The sequence below is a fragment of the Pezoporus wallicus genome, unplaced genomic scaffold (assembly GCF_028554395.1).
Source record: "Pezoporus wallicus isolate ANWC-B61680 ecotype Strahan unplaced genomic scaffold, APGP_CSIRO_Pwel_v1 contig_865, whole genome shotgun sequence".
NCBI lineage: Eukaryota > Metazoa > Chordata > Aves > Psittaciformes > Psittacidae > Pezoporus > Pezoporus wallicus.
In genome coordinates, this window is record NW_026636827.1 from 2,315,197 (window position 1) to 2,339,058 (window position 23,862).

The window sequence follows — 23,862 nt, forward strand, 5'->3', positions numbered from 1 at the left end:
TCTTAGCCTGATACCAGAACCTAAGACACATTTTCTAATAGCATGAAAGATACCAAAGCTGTGTATTTTAAGTATAAATAGTGTGAAATAACTATTTCTGAAGCAGGTCCAGAAATGCAGCTGGTTCCTAAGAGAGTTGTCTTTTTCCTGTTAGTCTCTCCCAGCTTTGGAGAAATAGGCCTTAGTCTAACTAAGCATATCATTAAGGATAACAGTTATATTTAAGGAATGGAAAGAATCATAAATATTTATTACCACTAACTCTGGCTGCAGTAACTTCACTATTTTTTCATAAACTGCATCTTGGCAAATGCTATATTTTGTTAAAAATCGCAGCCCACCTGCAACAACAGTTTGATGTTATTCTGTATTGCTCATTTACTTTCAAAATAAGGACAGGAAGATGTTTGTGCTTCATTAGGTATTTCTCCCTTCCCTCCCTGCACTTTTAGTTTGATAATAAATACTCTTCACATGGGAGAAAGTACTTTTCCTGCTTCTCTTTCCCCAGTTCTACGTATGTGATTCATAGGCTAGAAGGGGTGTTTTCTTTCTGAGTTTACACTACTTTACTGAATAAGCAGCAGGTGGTGCTGTAAAGTTCCTGTTCAAACTTGTTATTCGAACATGGGGTGGGAGAAGAGAGTAACTAGAGAGTTGTTCAGAACACTAAGCACGTTTCAGCAGTGTTTTTCAGCATTTCAAGAATTCCTAAAAAAAGAAAAGTCTGGGAATCAACCACGGTCAAAGTACACAAATTGCAATCCCTGTGTAAGCTATGATTTGCTATTTGAGTAACAGGAAATGTTTAGAGATGTTTTCTACTATAACTTAAAGATAATACTGCTTGACAGAGCAAATAAGTTGCCTAGATGATTCCAGGTAAGTTGTAGATAAAAAGCCAGTTATTAAACTTGGAGATGGAACTGATTTTTCAATATAGTTATGTAGAATTTTGTGTTTAGTTGATCTAAACATGTTCTGTATTTTGGCAACATGTTCTCAGCTCTTCAGTTTTGCTGTATTCGAACGTGGAAAAGTCGAGTTACCTCTTCCCGGCAGCAGTTCAGGTAAGTGATCTACCTCAGGTATATCTCCACCCTGCTGAGAGTGCATAGGTTTTCAAGGCTGAAGGAAGGAGTACTTTGGAAAGCAATAAAATGATATTCGAGTTCCTTGATGTCATTGGGACGCACATTGTGGCTGCTGCCTGAATTCACGTAGTACCCACTTTTCCAAGTGGGAGAGCTACCACATCTCAGATTTCCTTTATGCACCCAAGAATTAGAGCACAACCTGCATCTTGCGATCCTGCGCTCTTTGAGCTGTGATGAAAAGCATTCTCTATTTATTTTATCTTCCCCCAAAATGGAGGCAGTATCAGCACATGCGAGTTGATGTCAAGTTTAAAGGAGAAACTGAACATTTCAGAAAATGTTTCCACATGATCTTATTTCAACTCATTGGCAGTGTTTTTTGTATTCATCCATTTGTGCATCTGTTGACTAAAGGTCCTGATCTGTTACCATTTGTTACCATATCTAGTGTCAGCTAATTCTGGGAACATTTATCAGTGAAATAGATAATTTCAGTTAAATATTACTTGTACTGTAATATAAGTAGTGTGGGCTAAGTTTCTGAAGCAGATGCAGAAATGGAGCAGATGTGTAAAATAGTCTACTTCTTTCTATTAGTCTCTCTCAGCCTTGGGACAGATGGGAAATTTGCTCAGGGTTTTATCACCATTGCAGGACCTCTACCCAGTGAGTTTGTAAATAGATTGTATTTGCAAGACCAAGTCCTGTCCAAGAAAGGTCAGGGCTCTGCTGTGGCTGAAGCCCATGGTTACCTTTGCCAGCAAGATCTTGTGGCTTCCGAGCTGCCAAAGTACTTCTCCCGCCTTCGTGAGATCGGGGTGACACACTACAAAGTCTTCCTTCCATGGGCACACATTCTTCCCAAGGGGGATGCCAGGAAGCCGGATGAAGCTCAAGTGCAGTGCTACCAGAAGCTGCTTGAGACCCTGGTTGCCACAGAGCTCAAGGGAGTGGTAGTTCTGCATCACCAGCATGTCCCTGGTGCTGTGGCTGCGCAGGCCATGGGTTGCAAAGCCAATGCTTTTGCTGACCTTTTTGTGGAATATGCTGAGTTCAGCTTCCGTGTTTTTGGGGACCTGGTTGATGTGTGGCTCACCTTCAGCGACCTGCCAGATGTCCTTAAAAGCCTGCCTTATGCTGACCCCCAGTACCGAGCCTGGGCCCTAGCTACAGCTCATCAAAGAGCTTACACCATCTACCATGAGAAATATGCGCCAGCAGGTAAGGAGAATGTGGAGAGGGATTGTTTCTATGCAACCTTTTCACAAACATTTTGTGATGGGATAAAATGGCAACTGCTACATCCAATCTTTGTGTGAATATGCTATCAATGGTTTCAGAATTACACAGAAATCCTTGAATAACAGTCCTTCAAATCCCTTATGTTGATAATTGGTTTATAATTCACTGGTAATTGCATTTTACTGGAAATTTTTGCCAAAGTAGCTGGGGACAATATACATGTGTATGTGTGCATATTTATAGTTAATCTTTTAAGCATCAGGGAAGCTTTAAATAGCCTCCAGTTAATTTGAGCAGCAGAAACCAGTACTTCAAACCGACACATTATAATACTTCTCTATGCTTTTTCTCAGTTTTTCACAGTTGTCCATGTGCTCTTAATTTAAAGACCAGCAGATGCACCTGATTAACTGTTCATGTAACAACAAATGTGTTGAATAATAAATGTGGGATGGAGACTTATGAAGAGTCTTTGATCCCTGCCCAGTCGTCTCATTTTTAAAACCTTATTTCAATGTCATTGAAAACTGGGATTGCAATTGCTGCCATTTTAGCTAAGAGGGGAAGATCATGCCATCAGTCAGCAGCTGTGCTATAATCTGTTATGTGTGATGGATGCAGGCTTTTTCATTAACTTATGATGCGCTCCAAAGGAATACAGCTTTGGAGGTCAAGATCTAGCTGAAGAGTCAGGTCAAATTTAACTATCAGCCTTTCTCCCAAAGCATGGAAATCTTTGCAAATTTATTGATAAAATCCACTTAAACAAAACTGATCATGGTTTAAAATTATGTTTCTCATTTAATCAAAGGGAAGTTATTTAACTTTAAAAAGTTGATTGAAAAACTTAAAGCAACATGAAACACAGTATTTACTTTGTTGCTTAAAATGACAATTACCTCCACCAATCAGTTGCAAATTATTTTAAAATTACTCAAATCCAGCCTTACTCTATTTTTTTGTGTGTGTGCATGTATGATGACAAAGTCATAATAATCTGTTTTGTAGATAAGAAAGTATTTTTGTGTATTTCTTCCTGACCCACAGAGGAAAGACTAAAAAATTCCTAAATGTACCTCAGACCATGAAGAAACAAGGCACAGTAAGTCTCCTGTGAGACAGCAGTAGTGTGAGGAAATCTGCAATGTCCTTTGTTTGACTTTCCTCATTGCAGACACTGGGGTTTTAAAGCAATTAAATCTTAACTGTGCCTGCGTTACACAGAGCAAGAGAATTTCACCTCTCCTGTGGATGCCTGGGATATTCCAACCTGCTGTCGTCTGAGGAGTGCCTCCTTCAGGGCTGGAGTTCTTCTGTCCCAGGCAGATAACCAGTAGAGCTGGCAGAGTCATTATTTACAATAAAAATAAATAATTTATTTTTAGTTCTTACATTTGTCAGGAATACTTCGCCGTACAGCTCACACTACCTGGTGATAGCCCTAAGAAGTTGTCCAGCTTTGCTCCCACAACATGTCCCCCCAGGTTCCCAGCATCCAGCACAATGGATATAAAAAGTAACCACTGTAGAGCCACCTCAAAGGCATGAAAATAAAAGATATTCCTTATAATTATGCATGGAGTGGAAGAGCACCCACTGGAGAGCTGTATTCAGATCCACCTTCCTGCAGCCAACAGTGCTCAGATGAGCAGTCATGATAAGATTTAGTGATAAAGACTCCTTGAACTCTGCCTTTGAATTCCTACCATCTTCAAATCTCCTTTAAAATCGTAGTGGGTATCTGAAATCAACCACCTATGGCACTGTCTGATGTTCCACATCTTTAAAAATTTCCAACTGTTTTTAAAATAACTGAATGAAGTTTTTTATTTTCCCTTATCATCCTACTAAGGGACTGCCTCTTTCTTTTTCAAGATGGAAAGCTGTCCATTGCCTTAGGAATAGGTCATGCCTTGGATAGCGCTTCATCAGAATTGCTTTCAGTTTCTCTTCAGGTAATACCTCAATAGAAATTATTTCCAGAATTGTATGAATTTGATTTGATTTGACCTGTTTTTGTATGTATGGGATCAAGTGACCTGTGGCAAATTAAAATTTTAGCAAGTTGACCAACTGACCAATTTGTTCAATTTTACTTATTTGATTAGTTCACTGATTTTAAAAATGACTTCAGCATCCTTTCTTGGCTAGTAAGCACTGATTAAAATATATGGAGACATATTTGCTCTCATCATTGGCAACTTTAGCAGTATCCATGCTTAAATGACAAGGTGTTTGCAAAAAGTGTAGCCATTGTAATTTTCTTTGCAAGTCTACTTAAAGCACCACCAAAGGAATAAATACTTTATTTGAAATAACTATTTTAAAAATCTGCCTTATTATGTTAAAACACAGACTGAGCTGTGCTAAAAGTGATCTAGCTGATGGGTATAGCATGAGGAGACCATAATCTCTACAAAGATCATGACATCCTTTCTATAAAGACCAAACTCATTGTTTGTAGTTGTCTTCACCTGGAGGATGTTGATGTAGGATAAAGTGAACAAATGACAGTACAGGATTTTTGCTTTTATTCACAATCCTTCAAAATTTAGTAATATGGTAAACAATGTTGTAGGCATGCCGTTGCAAGGATGCCAGCAAGGTGTGGTTTGTAGGGAGAGGGAAAGGTGTATTAGGTGGGCTGACTAAATGAGAAGAAAACCTTGGACTGAAAAATAAGCTGAAAGTTTATCAGGTTTTTATTTTCCAGCTTCATCAGATGGCACAATCTATTCCCTTGAACTTGATGACTGTTAGTGGGATAATCCTTGTAGTTTGGAATGGTTAAATATTTCTGCAGTGGACTTTCCCCAGAGGATTATTGATAAGGCCTATCTAAATCACATACTTGCAAAGGTTTCTCTGTCTGATTAATCATAGACACTCTTACTAATTAAAAAAAACCCTAAAATATTAACATTAAATTCATAAAATGCCCTCAAAATTTCACTTAGCTGTTTAAATTTTACTTTGTTCAGAAAGATAATGCATCTTCCTGTACAGTATCCAGTTTGTACTCGTCATATTGTCCAGAGCTCCCCTATAGCTGTATGTGTTCTTCAGCAACATAGCTTTATCGGACATTTCACAATTTTATATGCTTTAATACCTTCAAAAAATACATTTTATTTTAGGATGATTCTTTTCCTTTTCTTGTTTCCAGGATTCAGTAGACTTTCTGTCTCTCAGCCTCCAGTATGGTTGTGGAAACAAAACAGATTTCTACAAGAAATTGAACAAATTCCAGGTAACAGTATGAATTGTGTTAAATTATAGCAGCAGATGACCATAAATATAAGGGGGATTTCATGTTTCTTGATGCATGTCTAAACACTTCCAATTTGCTGCAAGAGGTCAGACAACAGCTAAACTAGGGAACAGCTTCATAGTGTTCGCTTGCTTCTCTGTTGTTATTCTGACTTAAAAATGGGTGTTCAACAGTGCTGAAAAGGATCGTCTTGGTCAGTACTCATTACTGATGCGTTAACAACTAGAATGGCATCATTGTTTTGTCCAGGTCTGAAAAATCTCTCTCACATGGTGTTTTAGAAGCTGCTAATACCTATGCACTTCGACACTATTGTATGCCAGCCTTCTGCAGTAGTGCCACCAAACTTCACAACTCCAACTCAGTAAAGGCAGTGCTAGAAATGTTCATGAAGATGAGTTTGTGAAAGGATTAGATCACAGCAACAATGTCAGTTATAGGCTAGTACCTAATATTAAATCTGTGGTAGTTTAATAGATGAGCTGCATCATTAAGACCAGAGTCATCCAGCAGCTGTGCAGCAGAATGAGGAGCTACCCATGTGACTCCTTCTCTTTAGGGTCCCAGCATGCTGCGGTTACTCAAAAACCTGGAGTGGGCCGCTTATGGCAACAGATTCTTACAAAGTAAGCTTCCAGAAAAGGACATTGGTCCTTGTGCCTTTTAATGACAGGTCAAACCCTGTGGGTTTTTGGGGTTTATGCTTTGATTTGCATTGGGCATTTTTGAACCAGAGAAAAATAGTAGGTGGTAGTTAATGCTTACTCTCTTGATTTATTAATTTAACTTCAAAGACCTTTATGACCAATTGTCAGTCTGCTAAGCATTTCCTATTCTGTGTTGAAAGTAACAAATACCAAGAGCATGATTTTACTAGCTGGCTGATGCTTGTTTTCAGACATGTCTCTGACTTCTGGTTTTGCAGAATGTCTGGAAGGACACAGACATCTTGGTTTTTAGTCTGAAGCTCCTTGATTGTGTTTCCATGGAAGAGGATCCTTTCATACCAGTAGCTGCCATTGTCACAGGTGAGTGATGTATTTTGAGGAGGAGGAGAGGTTTTTAACTAAGCTCTGCATGGCAAATTATAGAGGAAACTAAAAATTGCTCAGCCCCAAACACTGCTATTACATGAAATCACTCTGGTTTCTTTCATTGCCTTCTTGGAAAATTAAGGGTGGATGGTGGGTATAGAGCCAGAAGCTGGAATTTTTCTCCCCCAAAGCTCTAAATCATTTTCATCAGCCTCAGAAGTTTATATTGGATATTAGGAAAAAATTCTTCCCTGAAAGGGTTGTCAAGCTGTTGGAATAGGCTGCCCAGGGAAGTGGTGGAGTCACCATCCCTGGAGGTATTTAGATGACATGTAGATCATGGTTTAGGGACAGGGTTTAGTGGTGGACTTTTTAGTGCTGGGTTAGCAGTGGGACTTGATCTTTTTTTAACATGAAATTGTAAATATCCAATAGAAACTCAATGTGTTTGTTCTGAGAAAAGTACTAGTTATGAAAAACGATGTTGTTTCTAAAGGTGTAACTGTATGTGCAAGTAGTGTCATGCAGTTCATGGCATCTATATTGTGACTAAATCTGTCATTTACCTTTTTTTTTTCAGCTATTAATAAAGAAAAGACACGTACGATTGGGTATGATGTTACTGAATTCTTGAACTTCTCATCTCATGTTTTAAGGTACAACTTTTGTCCCTTAAATCAGATGGTCTTCTCTAGAAATGTGTGTGCAGGCAGGCACAACACAGTTTTAGTGGTAAAGTCATAGATTTATAGAATCATAGAATAGTTAGTGTTGGAAAGGACATTAAGATCAAGTTCCAACCTCCCTGCCATGGGCAGGGACACCTCACACTAAACCATCTCACCCAAGGCTCTGTCCAACCTGGCCTTGGACACCACCAGGGATGGAGCATTCACAGCTTCCTTGGGCAACCCATTCCAGTGCCTCACCACCCTCACAGTAAAGAACTTCCTCCTTGTATCCAATCTAAGTTTCTCCTGTTTAAGTTTTAACCCGTTACCCCTTGTCCTATCACTACAGTCCCTAATGAAGAGTCCCTCCCCAGCATCCCTATAGGCCCCCTTCAGATACTGGAAGGCTGCTATGAGGTCTCCACGCAGCCTTCTCTTCTCCAGGCTGAACAGCCCCAACTTTCTCAGCCCATCTTCATATGGGAGGTGCTCCAGTCTCCTGATCATCCTTGTGGCCCTCTTCTGGACTTCTTCCAACAGTTCCATGTCCTTTTTATGTTGAGGACACCAGAACTGTACACAGTGCTCCAAGTGAGGTCTCAGGAGAGCAGAGTGGAGGGACAGGATCACCTCCCTCGACCTGCTGGTCACGCTCCTTTTGATGCAGTCCAGGATACGGTTGGCTTTCTGGGCTGCAAGCACACACTGAGGCTGGTTCATGTTGATTTTCTCACGGACCAACACCCCCAAGTCCTTCTCCACAGGGCTGCTCTGAATCTCTTCTCTGCCCAACCTGTAGCTGCGCCTGGGATTGCTCTGACCCAGGTGTGTAGGACCTTGCACTTGGCATGGTTAAACTTCATGAGGTTGGCATCAGCCCACCTCAGAGGAGTGTCAAGGTCCCTCTGGATGGCATTCCTTCCCTCCAGGGTATCAACCAAACCACACAGCTTGCTGTCATCAGCAGACTTGCTGAGGGCGCACTCAATCCCACTGTCCATGTCAGCAACAAAGATGTTGAAAAGACCGGTCCCAACACTGATCCCTGAGGGACACCACTCGTTACTGGTCTCCAGCTGGACATTGAGCCATTGACCACAAGTCTTTGTGTGCAGCCATCCAGCCAGTTCTTTATCCACCGAGTGGTCCATCCATCAAATTGATGTCGCTCCAATTTAGAGACAAGGATGTCGTGTGGGACAGTGTCGGATGCTTTACACAAGTCCAGGTAGATGACATCAACAGCTCTACCCTGTCCATCAGTTCTGTAGCCCCATCATAGAAGGCCACCAAATTGGTCAGGCAGGATTTCCCCTTAGTGAAGCCATGCCGGCTGTCACCAAGCACCTTGTTGTTTTTCATGTGCCTTAGCATGCCTTCCAGGAGAATCTGCTCCAAGATTTTGCCAGGCACAGAGGTGAGACTGACTGCTCTGTAATTCCCTGGGTCATCCATTTTCCCCTTCTTGAACATGGGGGTTATATTTCCCTTTTTCCAGTCATCGGGAACTTCACCTGACTGCCATGATTTCTCAAATATGATGGCCAGCGGCTTAGCAACTTCATTTGCCAGCTCCTTCAGGACCTGCAGATGGATCTCATCCGGACCCATGGACTTGTGCACATTCAGATTTTTAAGATGGTCTCGAACCAGTTCCTCTCCTACAGTGGGCACAAGGTCTTCATTCTCACAGTCCCTGCATCTGCCTTCCAAGACCTGGGTGGTGGGGTCAGAGCCTTTGCCAGTGAAGACTGAGGCAAAGAAGTCATTCAGAACCTCAGCCTTCTCCAAATCCTGTGTAGCCAGTTCTCCCGAGAGCTTCCTGAGGTGGCTTACGTTGTCCCTAGTCTGTTTTTTATTTGCTATGTACCTGTAGAATCCCTTCCTGTTATCCTTAACATCCCTAGCCAAGTTTAATTCTTACTGGGCCTTAGCTTTCCTAACCTGGTCCCTAGCTTCCCAGACAACATCCCTGTACTTTTCCCAGGTTGCCTGTCCTTGCTTCCACTTTTTATAAGCCTCTTTTTTCATTTGAATTTTCCTCAGGAGCTCCTTATCCATCCAAGGAGGTCTCCTGGCCCTGCACTTCCTTCTGGTTGGGATGCAACACTCCTGAGCTTGCAGCAGGTGATCCTTGAATATCAGCCAGCAGTCTTGGGCCCCCCTGCCCTCTAGGGCTGTATCCCATGGAACCTTACTAAGTAGGCTCCTGAAGAGGCTAAAGTCTGCGCTCTTGAAGTCCAGGGCAGTGAGCTTGCTGCACGCTCTTCTCACTGCCCTGAGGATCTCAAATTCGACCATCTCGTGATCGCTGCAACCCAGGCTGCCCTGGAGCGTCACATTTCCAATGAGCCCTTCCCTGTTGGTGAGCACAAGGTCAAGCATGGCACCTCTCCTTGTCGGCTCCTCTATTACTTGCAGAAGGAAGTTGTCTTCCACACAATCGAGGAACCTCCTGGATTGCTTGTGCCGGGCCGTACCGTCCCTCCAACAGATGTCAGGGTGGTTGAAGTCCCCCACGAGAACAAGGGGCTGTGAGCGTGAGGCTGTTCCTATCTGTCTATGGGGTGCTTCATCCACAGATTCCTCTTGATCAGGCAGTCTGTAACAGATCCCCACAGTAATGTCTCCCATAGCTATATTCCCTTTAACCCTGACCCACAAACTCTCTGTTAACTGATCACCTGTCGCCAGACAGAGTTCCATGCTCTCCAGCCTATCCCTAACACAAATAGCAACTCCCCTTCCTCACCTGCTGGGCCTGTCCTTTCTAAAAAGTCTGTAACTTTCCATTCCAACACTCCAGTCATAGGAGCCATCCCACCATGTTTCTGCGATGCCTATTATATCAAACCCCCATAGACGTGCACACATCTCTAATTCCTCTTGTTTGTAAATGAGCTGAATGTAAATGTAAATGTTCGTAATATGAGCTGAATGGGAAGCAAACAATTCTTTTATCCTCTGTGTTTTCAAGTTCTGTGGCACTAGTATCCACCCTGGAGGTTTTAACTTCTTTCCATTTTGTTTGCAGCAAAACAAATGCTCTACAGGAGAACCCAGATGCTGTTCTTGCCCCTCGCTCCTCCTATCAAACAGTTTGGGAAATGTTTGCTAAGCAGTCTGAATTGGAGAGGGATTCTTTTCTGCAAGATGTTTTCCCAAGTGGTTTCCTCTGGGGCACATCCACAGGTGCCTTTAACATTGAAGGAGCTTGGGCAGAGGATGGGAAAGGAGAGAGCATCTGGGATCAGTTTGGGCACACAGGTCACATCTACATGAACCAAACAGCAGACGTGGCATGTGACAGCTACTATAAAACCAGCTATGATGTTTATCTACTTAGGGGTCTCCATCCCCAAATGTACAAGTTTTCTGTATCCTGGCCTAGAATTTTTCCTGATGGTACCAATGAGACCATCAACTCCAAGGGTGTTGATTATTACAGCGAATTAATTAACAGGTTGCTGGACTCTAACATTGAGCCCATGGTGACTCTCTTCCACTGGGACCTCCCACAAGCCCTTCAGGTTCTTGGTGGCTGGCAGAATGACAGTATCATAGATACTTTTGTAAACTATGCAGACTTCTGCTTTTCCACTTTTGGGGATCGGGTCAAGTTCTGGATTACTTTCCATGAGCCTTGGGTTATCAGCTATGCTGGCTATGGCACCGGAGAGCATCCTCCAGGAATCACTGACCCAGGAGTAGCATCTTTCAAGGTAGGAACACAGGAATAACTGGGATACCGCAGCTGCCATTATTGTGTTGTTTTCCTCTAATGGTTCTGTGCTTTAAGCCTGATGTGGCCTTTGAGACAACTATTTGCTTGCTGGATTTATGATGCTTGCAAAAATTTGACTAGTTATGCTAGATGGATGCTAGATGGCATCATTTTTTCTATTGGGAAAGCCGGTGTTGATGGATAGTCAGGTTCTTCTGTTTATTCCAGATCCACTGCACTCTCTGGCTATGGTTGTTTTGTCAAGGTTTTTTCTTTTGAATGGAGATAATATTATGTGGCAATAATCTGAATGCTTAAGAGTTCTTGTGCAAAGCAGTGTGACACATATTCCTCTGTGTTCTTTCCCCAGGTGGCTCACACAATTCTCAAGGCTCATGCCAAGGTCTGGCACTTGTACAATGACAAATACCGTTCTCAGCAGCTGGGAAAGGTGGGGCTGGTGCTGAATTCAGATTGGGCTGAACCAAAGACTCCAACCAGCTCTGAGGATGTGAGGGCATCTGAGAGGTACCTGCAGTTCATGCTAGGCTGGTTTGCTCACCCTGTATTTGTTAATGGTGATTACCCAGATATCCTGAAGTCTCAGATCCGGGAAGTAAACCAGCAGTGCTCCACAGCAGTTGCACAGCTACCTTTGTTTACAGAGGAGGAGAAGTCCTGGGTGAAAGGGACTGCAGATTTTTTTGGTCTTTCCCATTACACTTCCCACCTGGTCAGTGCTGTGACTAATGGGACCTGCACACCAGACTACAAGAACATTGGGAACTTCTCCTTGCATGTAGATCCTTCTTGGCCACAGACCGCCTCTTCTTGGATCCATGTGGTCCCTTGGGGATTAAGAAGGCTGCTGAAGTTTGTGTCCCAGGAATATACAGGGTCAAAGATCCCAATTTACATAGCAGGAAATGGTATGCCAACAAAAGACTCAGGGGATCTTATTAATGACACTCTGCGAGTGGATTATTTCCACCGGTACATCAATGAGGCTCTAAAAGGTATGGAGAAATCTAATATACATACATCTTTTTAAATGGCAGCTAGTTATTCTATCCCTTCCATGGTGGTTAACTTTAAAATATCACTATTTGCCCAGTGATATGAGGTCAGCTGCCTATTTTGTATGTAGTGTGACCTTATATACTTCAGCCTATCTGGTGTCCAGGTATGGAACTCTATTCTGTTAGGTATGGGAGTAGGTTTTTCATATATTTGGGTTAATGTAGCCTGGACCCTAAAATCAGTCCCGCTGTGAGAACAGCATTTATACTTCAGCTTCCCTGAAGATGATTTGCCAGCAGGCAGGATCTCACCTGTAGAGATCCTATAGGTCAGGACTGTCTTTACTGATTAAGTAGATCTAACTGGCAGCATCCTGTACCATTTCAGGTTAGATTTTTTTTTAGGGAGATATTTATATCATCTCAGTCATTTTGAGCAAGGTTCAAGGTATGCTTGTGTCATTGCAAACTGTGCATCAATTGATGTAAAAATAGTATTGTTGACTCAAGTTCTGGACAGGTATAGAGATTTGACATTTCAAATAGAGATGTGACTGACTGATACTCTCTTGACATACACAAACCAATACCGATGGGAAGAATTCATTAAATATGCTGTATCAAATAGGTTGGTGATCAGGATACAGCATTTGATCTTCTTGATCTAGTTCTCAACATGCTGATAGAAGTGTTAAAAGAGCTACAGAAAACACAATTTAGCATTGTTATGCATCAGAAAAAGTAAAGAAGACAGATTGCATATGGGAAGTGAACTGTTCTGGATTGAGAGCGATTCAGTGCTTTTTTTGTAGGCAGTGTGAGGCTCGACTTGCCTCTGCTGCTATTAGATAGGCTGTTCTGCTAAAAGAAGCTCTCCTGTGCTCAGGGAAGATAGGCACTAAATACACATACTGTTTAACTATAGTGTTAAATGTAAAAGTGTACCATATACCTGAATTAATGGAATGTGCTTGAAAACACAGGGGGAAAGGGATACCAGTGGTGCAAGTTTGGTGGGGATTTTTGCCTAAAAGACCATTTGTAGATGTTTGGTTTAACAGTTACCCTCAATTGTGGTGCTTATGTTGTGCTGTGCTGTGTTCAGAAGATGAATAACAGTGTCTTTAACTGTTCCTGTGACAGCGGTAAAACTAGATGGAGTTGATGTTCGGTCATATATGGCTCGATCCCTCATCGATGGCTTTGAAGGCCCAGTGGGGTACAGCCTAAAATTTGGGCTGCATCATGTGAATTTTGAAGATAGCAACAGACCAAGGACTCCCAAGGCATCTGCTTATTTCTATTCCAGGATTATTGAAAAAAACGGTTTCCCACCCGAAGTCTTGGACAGATTTACTACACCAGCAGTGTTTGACCTACCTGTGCCATCCAAGTTGCCAAATTTACCAGCATCAGAAGTTCCCTCCAAGGCAAAAGTTGTCTGGCAGAAGTTTTCATCTCAAGCAGACTTTGAAAGGGACACATACTTTTATGGGACATTCCCAGAGGACTTTTCTTGGGGTGTGTCTTCTTCTGCCTACCAGATAGAGGGAGGTTGGGATGCTGATGGCAAAGGACCCAGCATTTGGGACAATTTCACCCATATCCCAGGGAGTATCAAGAATAATGACACTGGAGACATAGCTTGTGATAGCTACAACAAGGTGGAAGAAGATATCTACCTGCTGAGAGCCTTAGGGGTAAAGAACTATCGTTTCTCCCTGTCCTGGTCTCGAATTTTCCCCAGCGGAAGGAACAACTCAATAAATAGCCATGGAGTTGACTACTATAGCCATCTTATTGATGGGCTGGTTGCAAACAACATCGCGCCAATCGTCACTCTCTACCACTGGGACCTTCCACAAGCTCTCCAGGACATTGGTGGCTGGGAGAACAGCACACTGATTGACCTGTTTGATAGTTTTGCCGACTTCTGTTTCCAGACCTTTGGGGACAGGGTGAAGTTTTGGATTACGCTTAATGAACCCCAAGTCATTGCATGGGCTGGCTACGGCCTTGGGACATTTCCACCCAACATCAATGACCCTGGCAGTGCTCCCTACAGGGTTGCCCACATCTTACTGAAAGCTCATGCCAGGGTTTACCACACATATGATGACAAATACAGAGCAAGTCAGGGAGGGGTCATTACTTTGTGTCCCAACATCGAGTGGGTTGAGCCGAAGACACCAAGTGACCCTAGGGACATAGAAGCTGCAGACAGGCACCTGCAGTTCCTGGTGGGGTGGTTTACACACCCAATTTTCAAAAATGGGGACTACCCCGAGGTCATGAAGTGGAAAGTTGGGAACAGGAGTGAGCTCCAGAACCTGCCATCATCTCGCCTACCAGTTTTCACAGCAGAAGAGCGTGAATACATCAGGGGCACGGCAGATGTGTTCTGCTTCAACACCTACACCTCCAAAATTGTAACCCATGCAGTGACCCAGTTGAGGCCCTTCTCTTATGAGTATGACCAGGAAGTCTCAACAAGTGTTGACAGCTCCTGGCCTTCCTCTGCTATTTCTGACCAGCGGGCTGTGGCTTGGGGGCTGAGGAGGCTACTGAACTGGATCAAAGAAGAATATGAAAATCCCCCAATATATATAATTGAGAACGGGGTGGGGGTAAAGACCACATCAGATGTTGATGACAATACCAGGATATTTTACTACAAAACATACATTGATGAAACTTTAAAAGGTACCTGTGTTTGCTATTGTTCTGTTGGTGTTGCATATGTAATCACCTCTCTAGATTCCTGCTTACTTCATTCCTCTGAAAAGTAGTTTTAAAAAGTGATTGATGTCAGCCTTCAAATATTCTGAACATGATATAAACATAGTGTTTCTTTTTCTGATCTCCTTTGCATGGCCATTTGTATTTTGTATCCTCCAACTATGAAGAGTCTCTTAATGATCTTAGTTGATGAGTCCCAGCTTTATGAAGCTAGAAGATGGATGTGCTTGCATGTGAATTCTATGGAGTTCGTTTAATGTATGATTATACCACTGATGCTTTTCTGTTTGTTTCTGATCTTTCAGCTTACAATTTGGATAATGTTAATCTGAGAGGATATAATGCTTGGTCTCTTATGGATGACTTTGAATGGCTGAATGGTTATGATCCAAGATTCGGATTGCACCAGGTTGACTTTGACAATCCCAACAGGCCAAGAACCCCAAAGCGCTCTGCTGTGTACTATGCAGAAATCATCCGCAATAATGGTATCCCAATGCCAAAAGAAGATGAATTTTTATATGGAGAGTTTCCAAAGAACTTTTGGTGGAGTGTAGCAACTTCAGCATATCAGGTTAGGAAATGGAGATGGATTTTTAACCTGTCTGTGGACAGTTAATTCATTTTGTATGAGCACCTACAGCTTTTTTAACGTTAAGTTTTACTGTAATTGAGGGTTAGTGTAGCAACTGCTGTAAAAGGGAGGAACTTGGAGATGTTTATAGGGCATAGTTATACCACAAGAATTGAGACAGCAGCATGGAATTCAGAAGAGGCAGCCAACATGGAGCAGCAGGTGAACTGAAACATTGCCTGGTCTGTGACATTGTGCTTTGCTAATATGTCTTGTCTTGGGGCCCAAGAGGTCTTACTAGTTTGATACAGCAAAATCATTGCTATTTTTAGTCTAGCTGATAAGTCAAAATATTGTGTAATACTGCAAAGACTAGCAGGCTGAATACTTTGCTGAGCCAAGACCTATATTTGGAGTTTACTAATAATATTCCCCTATCTTCAACTACAGGTTGAGGGAGGGTGGAGAGAAGATGGGAAAGGACTAAGTATTTGGGATCAGTTTTCTCACACTCCCTTGAAAATCAGCAATGGTCACACTGGAGATGTAGCTTGTGACAGCTACCACAAAGTTGAGGAGGATGTGGAAATGCTGAAAAGCCTCAAGGTGTCTCACTACCGCTTTTCAATCTCCTGGTCCCGCGTTCTCCCAGATGGGACCACCAGATACATCAATGAAATGGGACTGAACTACTATGAAAGGCTTATTGATGCTCTTTTGGCAGCTAACATCATGCCTCAGGTAACTGAAAATGGAACTTTCAAGTAACTAAAAGATGGCAGAACCCAAGTCTGATGCTCAGAGCATGGGCATGTGTTTCCATCCGTCCCTCAGATAATGCCTTATCAAACCTGTGCCTTCATGGCAGTACTCTAGACTGGTGCAATGGAGGTACCAGACTGCACAGGTGTTCTATGGGATTGTATTTCATCAGGGACTTGGTGCAGGCACAGCAGTTCTTCACTGACACATTCTTGTGATCACAAGGTTGTAGCGGTTTTTGGTAAAGGCTTCATCTTCACCATCAGGCAGTCCTTAGACTTCAAGTAATTTCCCCACATCCTCAGGAAACTGAAACACTGGCAAGAAGGTATTTTATTTGAGCACACGAGTGATTACTGCAAACTCAAACACCGTTAGGAGCAGGTAGCTGCAGATCAAAGCACAGTTTATTTATGTTCTTACGAAGCTAGATTGCTGTGCTTATTTCAGAAAGTAAGAGTGACTGATTGAGTCCTTTATCTTGCTGTCTTTCACTTCAGGTAACTATCTACCATTGGGACCTTCCACAGGCGCTGCAAAACGTTGGTGGGTGGGAGAATGATACCATAGTTCAGAGGTTTAAGGAATATGCTGAGCTCCTTTTCCAGAGACTGGGAGATAAAGTGAAATTTTGGATAACCCTCAATGAACCCTACAACACTGCATATTTTGGTTATGGCATTGGAACAGCTGCCCCAGGTAAGACCACTGGGTATAACCTCAGAGCCTTCACAGCACTGTAGGCACAGCTGTTTTATGCTGCAGCAGAGTAGATGCTAGGGACTTGCAAAGGCAGAGCAAGAAAGACGGTGTGGTAGGGATACATGGGTCTGCTGTGGTGTGGTGAAGAGGTCCTGCTCTCACTTTGCCTGACACCTCCTAGACCCATCTTCCTTCCACCCTAATCCAGTGCTCCTCTGCAACATCCAGATTACACTTGCTGCCTGGAGCAGACCCATTTTCAGACCAGCCCCAGGGACTGTGGACATGGGTTAGGGCTGGAGGAAAGCCATGCTTGGCTGTAGGATAGAAGGATGTGGAGGGACAGGAGCTGGCCTGAACACAGAGCTGTCTGCTCTCCATACTGGCAGCAGCAGTATGTTGCTGGGGCTGGCAGCCTTGCATGGGCAGAGAGCTGAACCAGCCCATGTCCCACTGCAGGGGGAGGAAGGGGCAATGGCGGGGTCCTGCACAACTGCAGCTGCATCTTCAGCTGTCTCTACTGAAGCACTGATTTCATCCCAGGGCTGGGCTTAAGGGCACCAGAGGCTGCACATTCACTTGTTTACTAGTGGGCAGTTCTGGCTGTCCTGGGTGTTGTGTTGACCTGGGAAGCAGCTGATGAGAATGCTGGGAACTGCTGCTCCACCGCCTTGCTGTCTCTGTCTGCAGGCATTTCCATTCGACCAGGGCGAGCTCCCTACGTTGTGGGGCACAACTTAATAAAAGCCCATGCAGAAGTCTGGCACCTCTACAATGAGACCTACCGGGCAAAGCAAGGAGGTTTAATCTCTATCACTATCAACTCTGACTGGGCGGAACCAAGGAACCCACACAACCAGGAAGACATCAGTGCTGCCAGACGATTCTTGCAGGTACAGAGACACCTGGTCACAGCTCTTCCTGCTCTCCTGAGTTTGTTCATGGTGACACCCCATCTGTGGGTGCTGGAGATACCCAGAACCCAGGTTAGCATCTCACTGGAAGAAAAGGGTGAGCCAAAGGCATCACTGCAATATATCATCCTCTTCTAGTGGCCAGTAAAGCTGCAACAGAAATGAGACAAAATATGGTCGGAGTGACAAAAGCGCATTAAACTTACTGCCATTAAATGGGCATCCCTGGGTATCTCTATGTGCCTGTCCATTATAAATTCAAAAGCAGCACATGAAAGAGAAACCTCTTGTTTTGATACATAATTTATCAATCTCCCTTGTTTCCTGGCTTAGTTTTTCTTAGGTTGGTTTGCTCATCCCATTTTCAAAACTGGTGATTATAATGAAGTGATGAAAACAAGGATTCGGGAACGCAGCCTGGCTCAAGGTCTGAGCCAGTCCCGGTAAGAGCTCAGGCACACACCTGCTCCTCTTTCACCTGCTGTACTGAAACCTGAATTACTGGTAGATGGGCTGAATTTCAATGATTCTATTGCAGTATTACTGTAGCTAACTTACTGTATCCTCACAGAAGAACTCTAGTGTACATTTTTCCTGATCCTTGTCTTTACCTCCCTTGCAAACTAAATTTACTAATTGTCCTGGGTTCAGCAGTAGCAGTCATTTTTCTCCTTCTTAGTAGCTGGTGCAGTGCTGTGTTTTTGACTTTCAGCCTGGGAACAGCACTGATAACACCAATGTTTTTAGTTGCTGCTCAATAATGTTTACTCTGACCAAGGACTTTCTGAGTCTCATGCTCTGCCAGGGAGGAGGGGAAGTCAGAAGGAAGCAGAAACAGGACACCTGTCCCAAACTGACCAAAGGGGTATTCCATACCACAGCACATCATGCCCAGTATATAAGCTGAGGGCAGTTACCCGGAAGGCCCAGATTACTGCTCAGGTTGGGCTGGGTATCCGTCAGCGGGTGGTGAGCGGTTGTATTCTCTGCCCTTGTTATTTCCCTTATCATTATTATTATTGGTGGTAGCAGCAGTGGTTTGTGTTATACCTTAGTTACTGGACTGTTCTTATCCCAACCCGTGGGAGTTACATTCTTTCGATTCTCCTCCCCATCCCTCCGGGAGCTGGGGGAGGAAGAAGAGGGGAGTGAATGAGCAGCTGTGTGGAGCTGAGTTACCGGCTGGGCTTAAACCATGACACTAACATAACCTGTCTCTGGGGTAATAAGTTGGCAGGTCAGGAAATGCTCTGTATTAGACACAGTGCTTTACCTGATGACTGTGGTAAATGCATTTTAACTTTTCTTAAAATTATGTACTGAATTTGAGCACTGAGAACTCACTGGTCCCTCTGAATTATGTTTCTTATTTTGCAGTCCCATGAATTATTCTTAACTTTATTGTGGTAGTAGTGCTCCATCATGAATGTTTTTTCTTTTCTCTCCTTTCAAGGCACACACAAGGAAAGTACTTTTTTCTCTTAACATTAATAGCAATTTAATGGGGTGTACTAGATCTGGGCTATTCCTGATCACTCATTTGTGCAAATGGGAATGACCACTTGTTTTGAAATGCGGGAGATGGTAGAAGAGTCGGTATGTGCTCTGCAGCAAAGGCGGGTCTCTTCAAGATTTGAGTTACGCTTTTGTATATGCCTAAACCACTTGCGTTCTTAGGCACTTTTTTGGACATGCTATTTCTTCTCTGGTGGTTGCTGCCATTAATAACAGAACAAAGTCATGTTTGTTGATTTATGAGGTAACATGCCCAAGTATCTCAATATTCTAGAAGAATTATGGTACCTTGCCTTTCGCTTGTGGTGCTGGTACCAGGTATACCAGCATTACATGAGGTGTGTTCAAAGTGAGGATCTCTGAGACAAAGCTCACAAGTTTTGTTTCCTATGCAGAAGCCAGAGTTTATGAGACAACACTGTATTATCCTCCGCCACAACCTACCAAGTGCTACTACTGACACACAGAGAAGAGCTCCTCTTGCAGCAGATGCCTGTTCCCCTGCTGCTGGGAAGCACATGTTAGCAGAGCTGCCTGGCTGTATCTTCTGTATACACAAGCAGGAGTACAGTGTTTTGATGGGCTCATGACAGCTCCCCTGAGCAGGGACAGGAACCCCTGGATGTCACTGGCTGCTAGCAGGCACTATTTAATGCTTACTTCTGTCAGAGCCAGTTGTGCTTTTGCAGAAGAGTGGGCTTGAAACTGGTCACTTGTGAACACTGCAGCTCTGGGTTCTCCATAGGGTTTTGTGACAAACTAAGTCCATAGGTGACCATGTGACAATCAAAATGATTATCACCATTTCCTCCCATTTCCACACTCCTTACTGGGCAAACACTGTTTCTTGTCTTATAAAGTAGGATGTTGGTCAAACTTCTTGTGTGACGTTGAGCAGGACTTCTAGCCATCAGGTGTCTGTTTTCTGGTCAGAGGAAAGTCTGTTCTTCCCCTGAAGAACATTAGAGCAGGCAGCATGAACTGCATAGTCAGTCTAGCAAAAGCTAACTACACAACAGCGCTGGGAAGGAGTAGAAGCAAAGGAAGGGGAAATCCTGAGAAGATACACAGTTTGAGGGGTTTATGCTTTTCTCTGTTTTCTATTGCAGGCTTCCAGAATTCACTGAAAGTGAAAAGCAAAGAATTAAAGGCACATATGACTACTTCGGCCTGAATCATTATACTACAGTATTAACATACAACATGAACTATCCTGCTGGTGTTCTGTCATATGACTCTGACAGGTAAGATATGCACATCTGGAGCCTGGGCCAACTGAACAGTAAACTATTAGCACATAATGCTGTGAGACAGGTATTTTAACCAATGCTAACAAAAACATCCACAAACAGTACATGTGGTACTGTTATTTTCACAAAAGGCCAGCAACAGCCTGTTTTACAGACCTGATGATAAATATGAATGCTAAAAACAGGACAAAGAACATTAGAGGATCTACTAAGGGAAGGAATCTGCACTTGTGAGTCTCCCAGTGGTTTGGGATCAGCTGTCAACCGTATTTATCATATTTCCTGCCCCCAATCTGCAGTTTGATTATCCTGGGTTATTGATACTGCTCCATTTGCTGTTAAACAGTCATTAGTTCCCTCACCTCAGCAGATAAATATAAGTTCAAAGCCTAAACGTCTGAGTCACTTCATAGTTAAATATACATGAGTCAAGGTATTTATTTAGGTAACAATTTCTTTCCCCAGCTTAAAAAGATAAATAACAGGAGCTCACTTAGTTTTTCCTATGAGAATGGAGGTAATGGTGGGACAACATAGGCTGTTTTCTGAAACCTTTCCATAGAGAATAAATTAAATAATTATACTTTCCCTTTGCTGCTGCATCCCCACTCCTGTGGTTTAGTCCATGTAGGACACTGAGCTCAGTTTTACATTCCTGTACATAGCTGTAAACAGCAATTTTGTGGGCTCAAAGACTGCATTATACACACCACAAAGATCTGGAGCTAACATCACATCCTCAGCCATAGCTGGTTTAAGCAGAATACTGTTGTGAAGCAAAGTATCAAAGTGTTGTCTAGAGGCTTGGGAGCTCCAGCACCACCTTCACCTGCTGTCACAGCCTAACCAACTTGCTATAGTTTCCCCTTTGGTTCAGTGTTCTACAGAGCTCTGTTTCTCAGCCCTGCAGCAAAGAGCTGCCAGGTGCAGTGGCAGGCACTTGGGACTGGTCCCTTGATCAGCATGTCCTCCTTGCAGGGGTGTAGCTTCAGTAACAGACCGCAGCTGGCTGAACTCAGGTTCCTTCTGGCTAAAGGTGACACCCTTTGGTTTCCGAAAGCTCCTGAGATGGATAAAGGAAGAGTACAACAATCCTCCCATTTATGTGACTGAAAATGGGATCTCGGAAAGGGGAGCCTCAGACTTCAATGACACTTGGCGAACACATTACTATCGGAGCTACATTAACGAAGCACTGAAAGGTGAGAATGACTATTTAAATCTGATCATCCAAATCTCTAGAGAGCAGCAGTGTCTTGCCACAAGACTGATGTGTATAAAACAAGTTGTGAAGAGCTGAAACAGCACTGCTGTTACCCCTCACACAGGTTTACTCTCTATCTGCTTCTGAGAGCCTTTGGGTTTAGCAGCAACTGCCCATGGATAGCCAAGACATTGCAGGGAAAAGGTGGTCTGAGGGAAGAACAAATGCTGGGTTCAGAAGGGTAACTGCAGCTTTGTTGCACAGCTGCATCTGGCAAGAGAAGGTGCTACTATTACTTGAGGAATACCTATTTTGATTTCTAGCTTGACTACTGCTGTGTCTAAAAATTTCAACCTTTTTAAACAGTTTTCAGTTACAGCACTGATCATACATACAACACTGGAGAGGGGCTTTTCTAACATACTGGGTGCTGCCAGGCAGATATTCAGAATGGGGTAATTTCCCATGGTTTAGCAGTGAGGCCCCAAAAGCACTTAAAACAATACTTGCATGCTGATGGCTTTTCTCCTTTGTTTCTAAACTTTTGTTCATTGGACACAAGCTTTGATTTTTGGAGGAGGCAAAAGCAGTCTCCAGCACTGGCAACTACCCTGGTTGCTTGTTAGCCATAACTTGGCAGCTGACCTATCTCAAATCAGCCAAGAAGCAACACAAGAGTGGGGAATGGGGACACAGCGAAACCAATGGTACCAAAACAGTAATAACCCCACTGTGCTTGGCACCCTGGTGCTGTGTAGCATCCTAAACCATCTTCATATCACTGCTTGTCGAGTGGTGACATCTCCAGTCACTTGGTTGCACAACCAGTCTCTTCTTTCTGGTCCTGGTAACAGCCATTGTGCTTGACGGTGTTGACTTACGAGGCTACACTGCATGGACACTGATGGACAACTTCGAGTGGGCAGTGGGCTTTGATGAGAAGTTTGGGTTCTACCACGTGAATTTCACAGACGCTGACTTGCCGCGACACCCCAAGGCCTCCGCCAGGTACTACTCACAGATCATAAACTGCAATGGGTTTCCAGACCCAGCAGCTGGCCCACATCCTTGTCTGGAACTAGAGCCTGAAGGTAAGCGACACAGCGGAAATTGTGCTTTTTCTGGTTTGTATGTGCATCTGATTCCAATCCCAAAAGATGTCCATAATCTAAGGTCTTTACAACACCACCATTTTCTGCAGTATTCTTTTTAAGGGCTCCAGGGGTGCACTGACTGATAATTGGTTTTGTTGTGACTGAAGACATTCACATGGAATTATGGCACTTTCGCATGCAAAACCAAACGACTCAAATTTTGTGTGATAGCTCCTCGAGACATGCAGCAAAATAAGTTATTCCATTCCACAAGTTATTCCACATTCCACTTCAATAAACTGCCCAAGATGTATTCCAAACCAGACACATTCAGTATTCCCATACCATGTTTTCCAAACAATTTTGAATACTTTATGTCAGTGTTTTGGCTAAGCCTTTGGAAATACTGATTCTTTTGTCATTTACATTTTTCTGAACTAGAGGTGTGCACCAAACAGCAAGCACTGTTAGCATGGGCTTTTGGGGATACCATGGCTGCTGAAGAACACTCACCGCTCCCGGGGTATTGACAACTGCACTCTTGGCCCCAGCTATTCCTTTACTCTGAGCTAGAACTGTGTCAGTCACTGATCCACACCATTATGGCCATGGCCACAGCACTGAGTCCTCTGTGGAGGCAGGAAGTGGCCATGCACATACACACATGCATGAAGGAGCTCACCCAGGCTGTGTACTAACACCTTCTCATTGTTTTCCCATGGACAGTGCCACCAACAGATGCCACACCAGGACCAGCTGCCAGTGTGCTCTTCTTGGGATTAGAATTAACATCACAGAGAGCAGAAATAGCACTGTATGTGCTTTTTGCTCTTTCAGGAGTTGGAGCATTGGGCTTGGCTCTTTTTGCATATAGGTATGGAAAGTTATCTAAAAGATCCTGTAAAAGATCACACATGGAACTTAGTAAACTGTAAAGCTTCCACTTACTTATTAAAGTGCTTCATTTTTTATTGAAAGTCTACAGCATGAGGGGAAGAAACCTAGTGCTTGTACTGCAGCAACTGTGATTTGCCCTAGAGACAGCTCCCC

At 43.4% G+C, this 23,862-nt stretch overlaps 1 protein-coding gene across 1 annotated transcript; it reads left to right on the top strand.

The window, feature by feature from the left end:
- Positions 1 to 1,594: 1,594 nt before the first annotated feature.
- On the top strand, positions 1,595 to 23,769 carry LCT (lactase). The gene is made up of 17 exons (XM_057401849.1): positions 1,595 to 2,318; positions 4,215 to 4,294; positions 5,506 to 5,589; positions 6,536 to 6,638; positions 7,225 to 7,300; positions 10,350 to 11,037; positions 11,410 to 12,055; positions 13,202 to 14,761; positions 15,103 to 15,371; positions 15,822 to 16,112; positions 16,634 to 16,832; positions 17,526 to 17,728; positions 18,083 to 18,192; positions 20,374 to 20,508; positions 21,493 to 21,716; positions 22,573 to 22,809; positions 23,539 to 23,769. The coding sequence occupies exons 1-17, from the start codon at positions 1,655 to 1,657 to the stop codon at positions 23,745 to 23,747; spliced, it is 5,778 nt and encodes a 1,925-aa protein (XP_057257832.1). The 5' UTR covers positions 1,595 to 1,654; the 3' UTR covers positions 23,748 to 23,769.
- The last annotated feature ends 93 nt before the right edge of the window (positions 23,770 to 23,862 follow it).

Coding starts and splice junctions, on each gene's coding strand:
- LCT (XM_057401849.1), top strand. CDS start 1,655: ATGGAGCAGATGTGTAAAATAGTCTACTTCTTTCTATTAGTCTCTCTC. Junction 12,056..13,201: donor CATCAATGAGGCTCTAAAAG/GTATGGAGAAAT, acceptor TTCCTGTGACAG/CGGTAAAACTAGATGGAGTT. Junction 22,810..23,538: donor TCTGGAACTAGAGCCTGAAG/GTAAGCGACACA, acceptor TCCCATGGACAG/TGCCACCAACAGATGCCACA.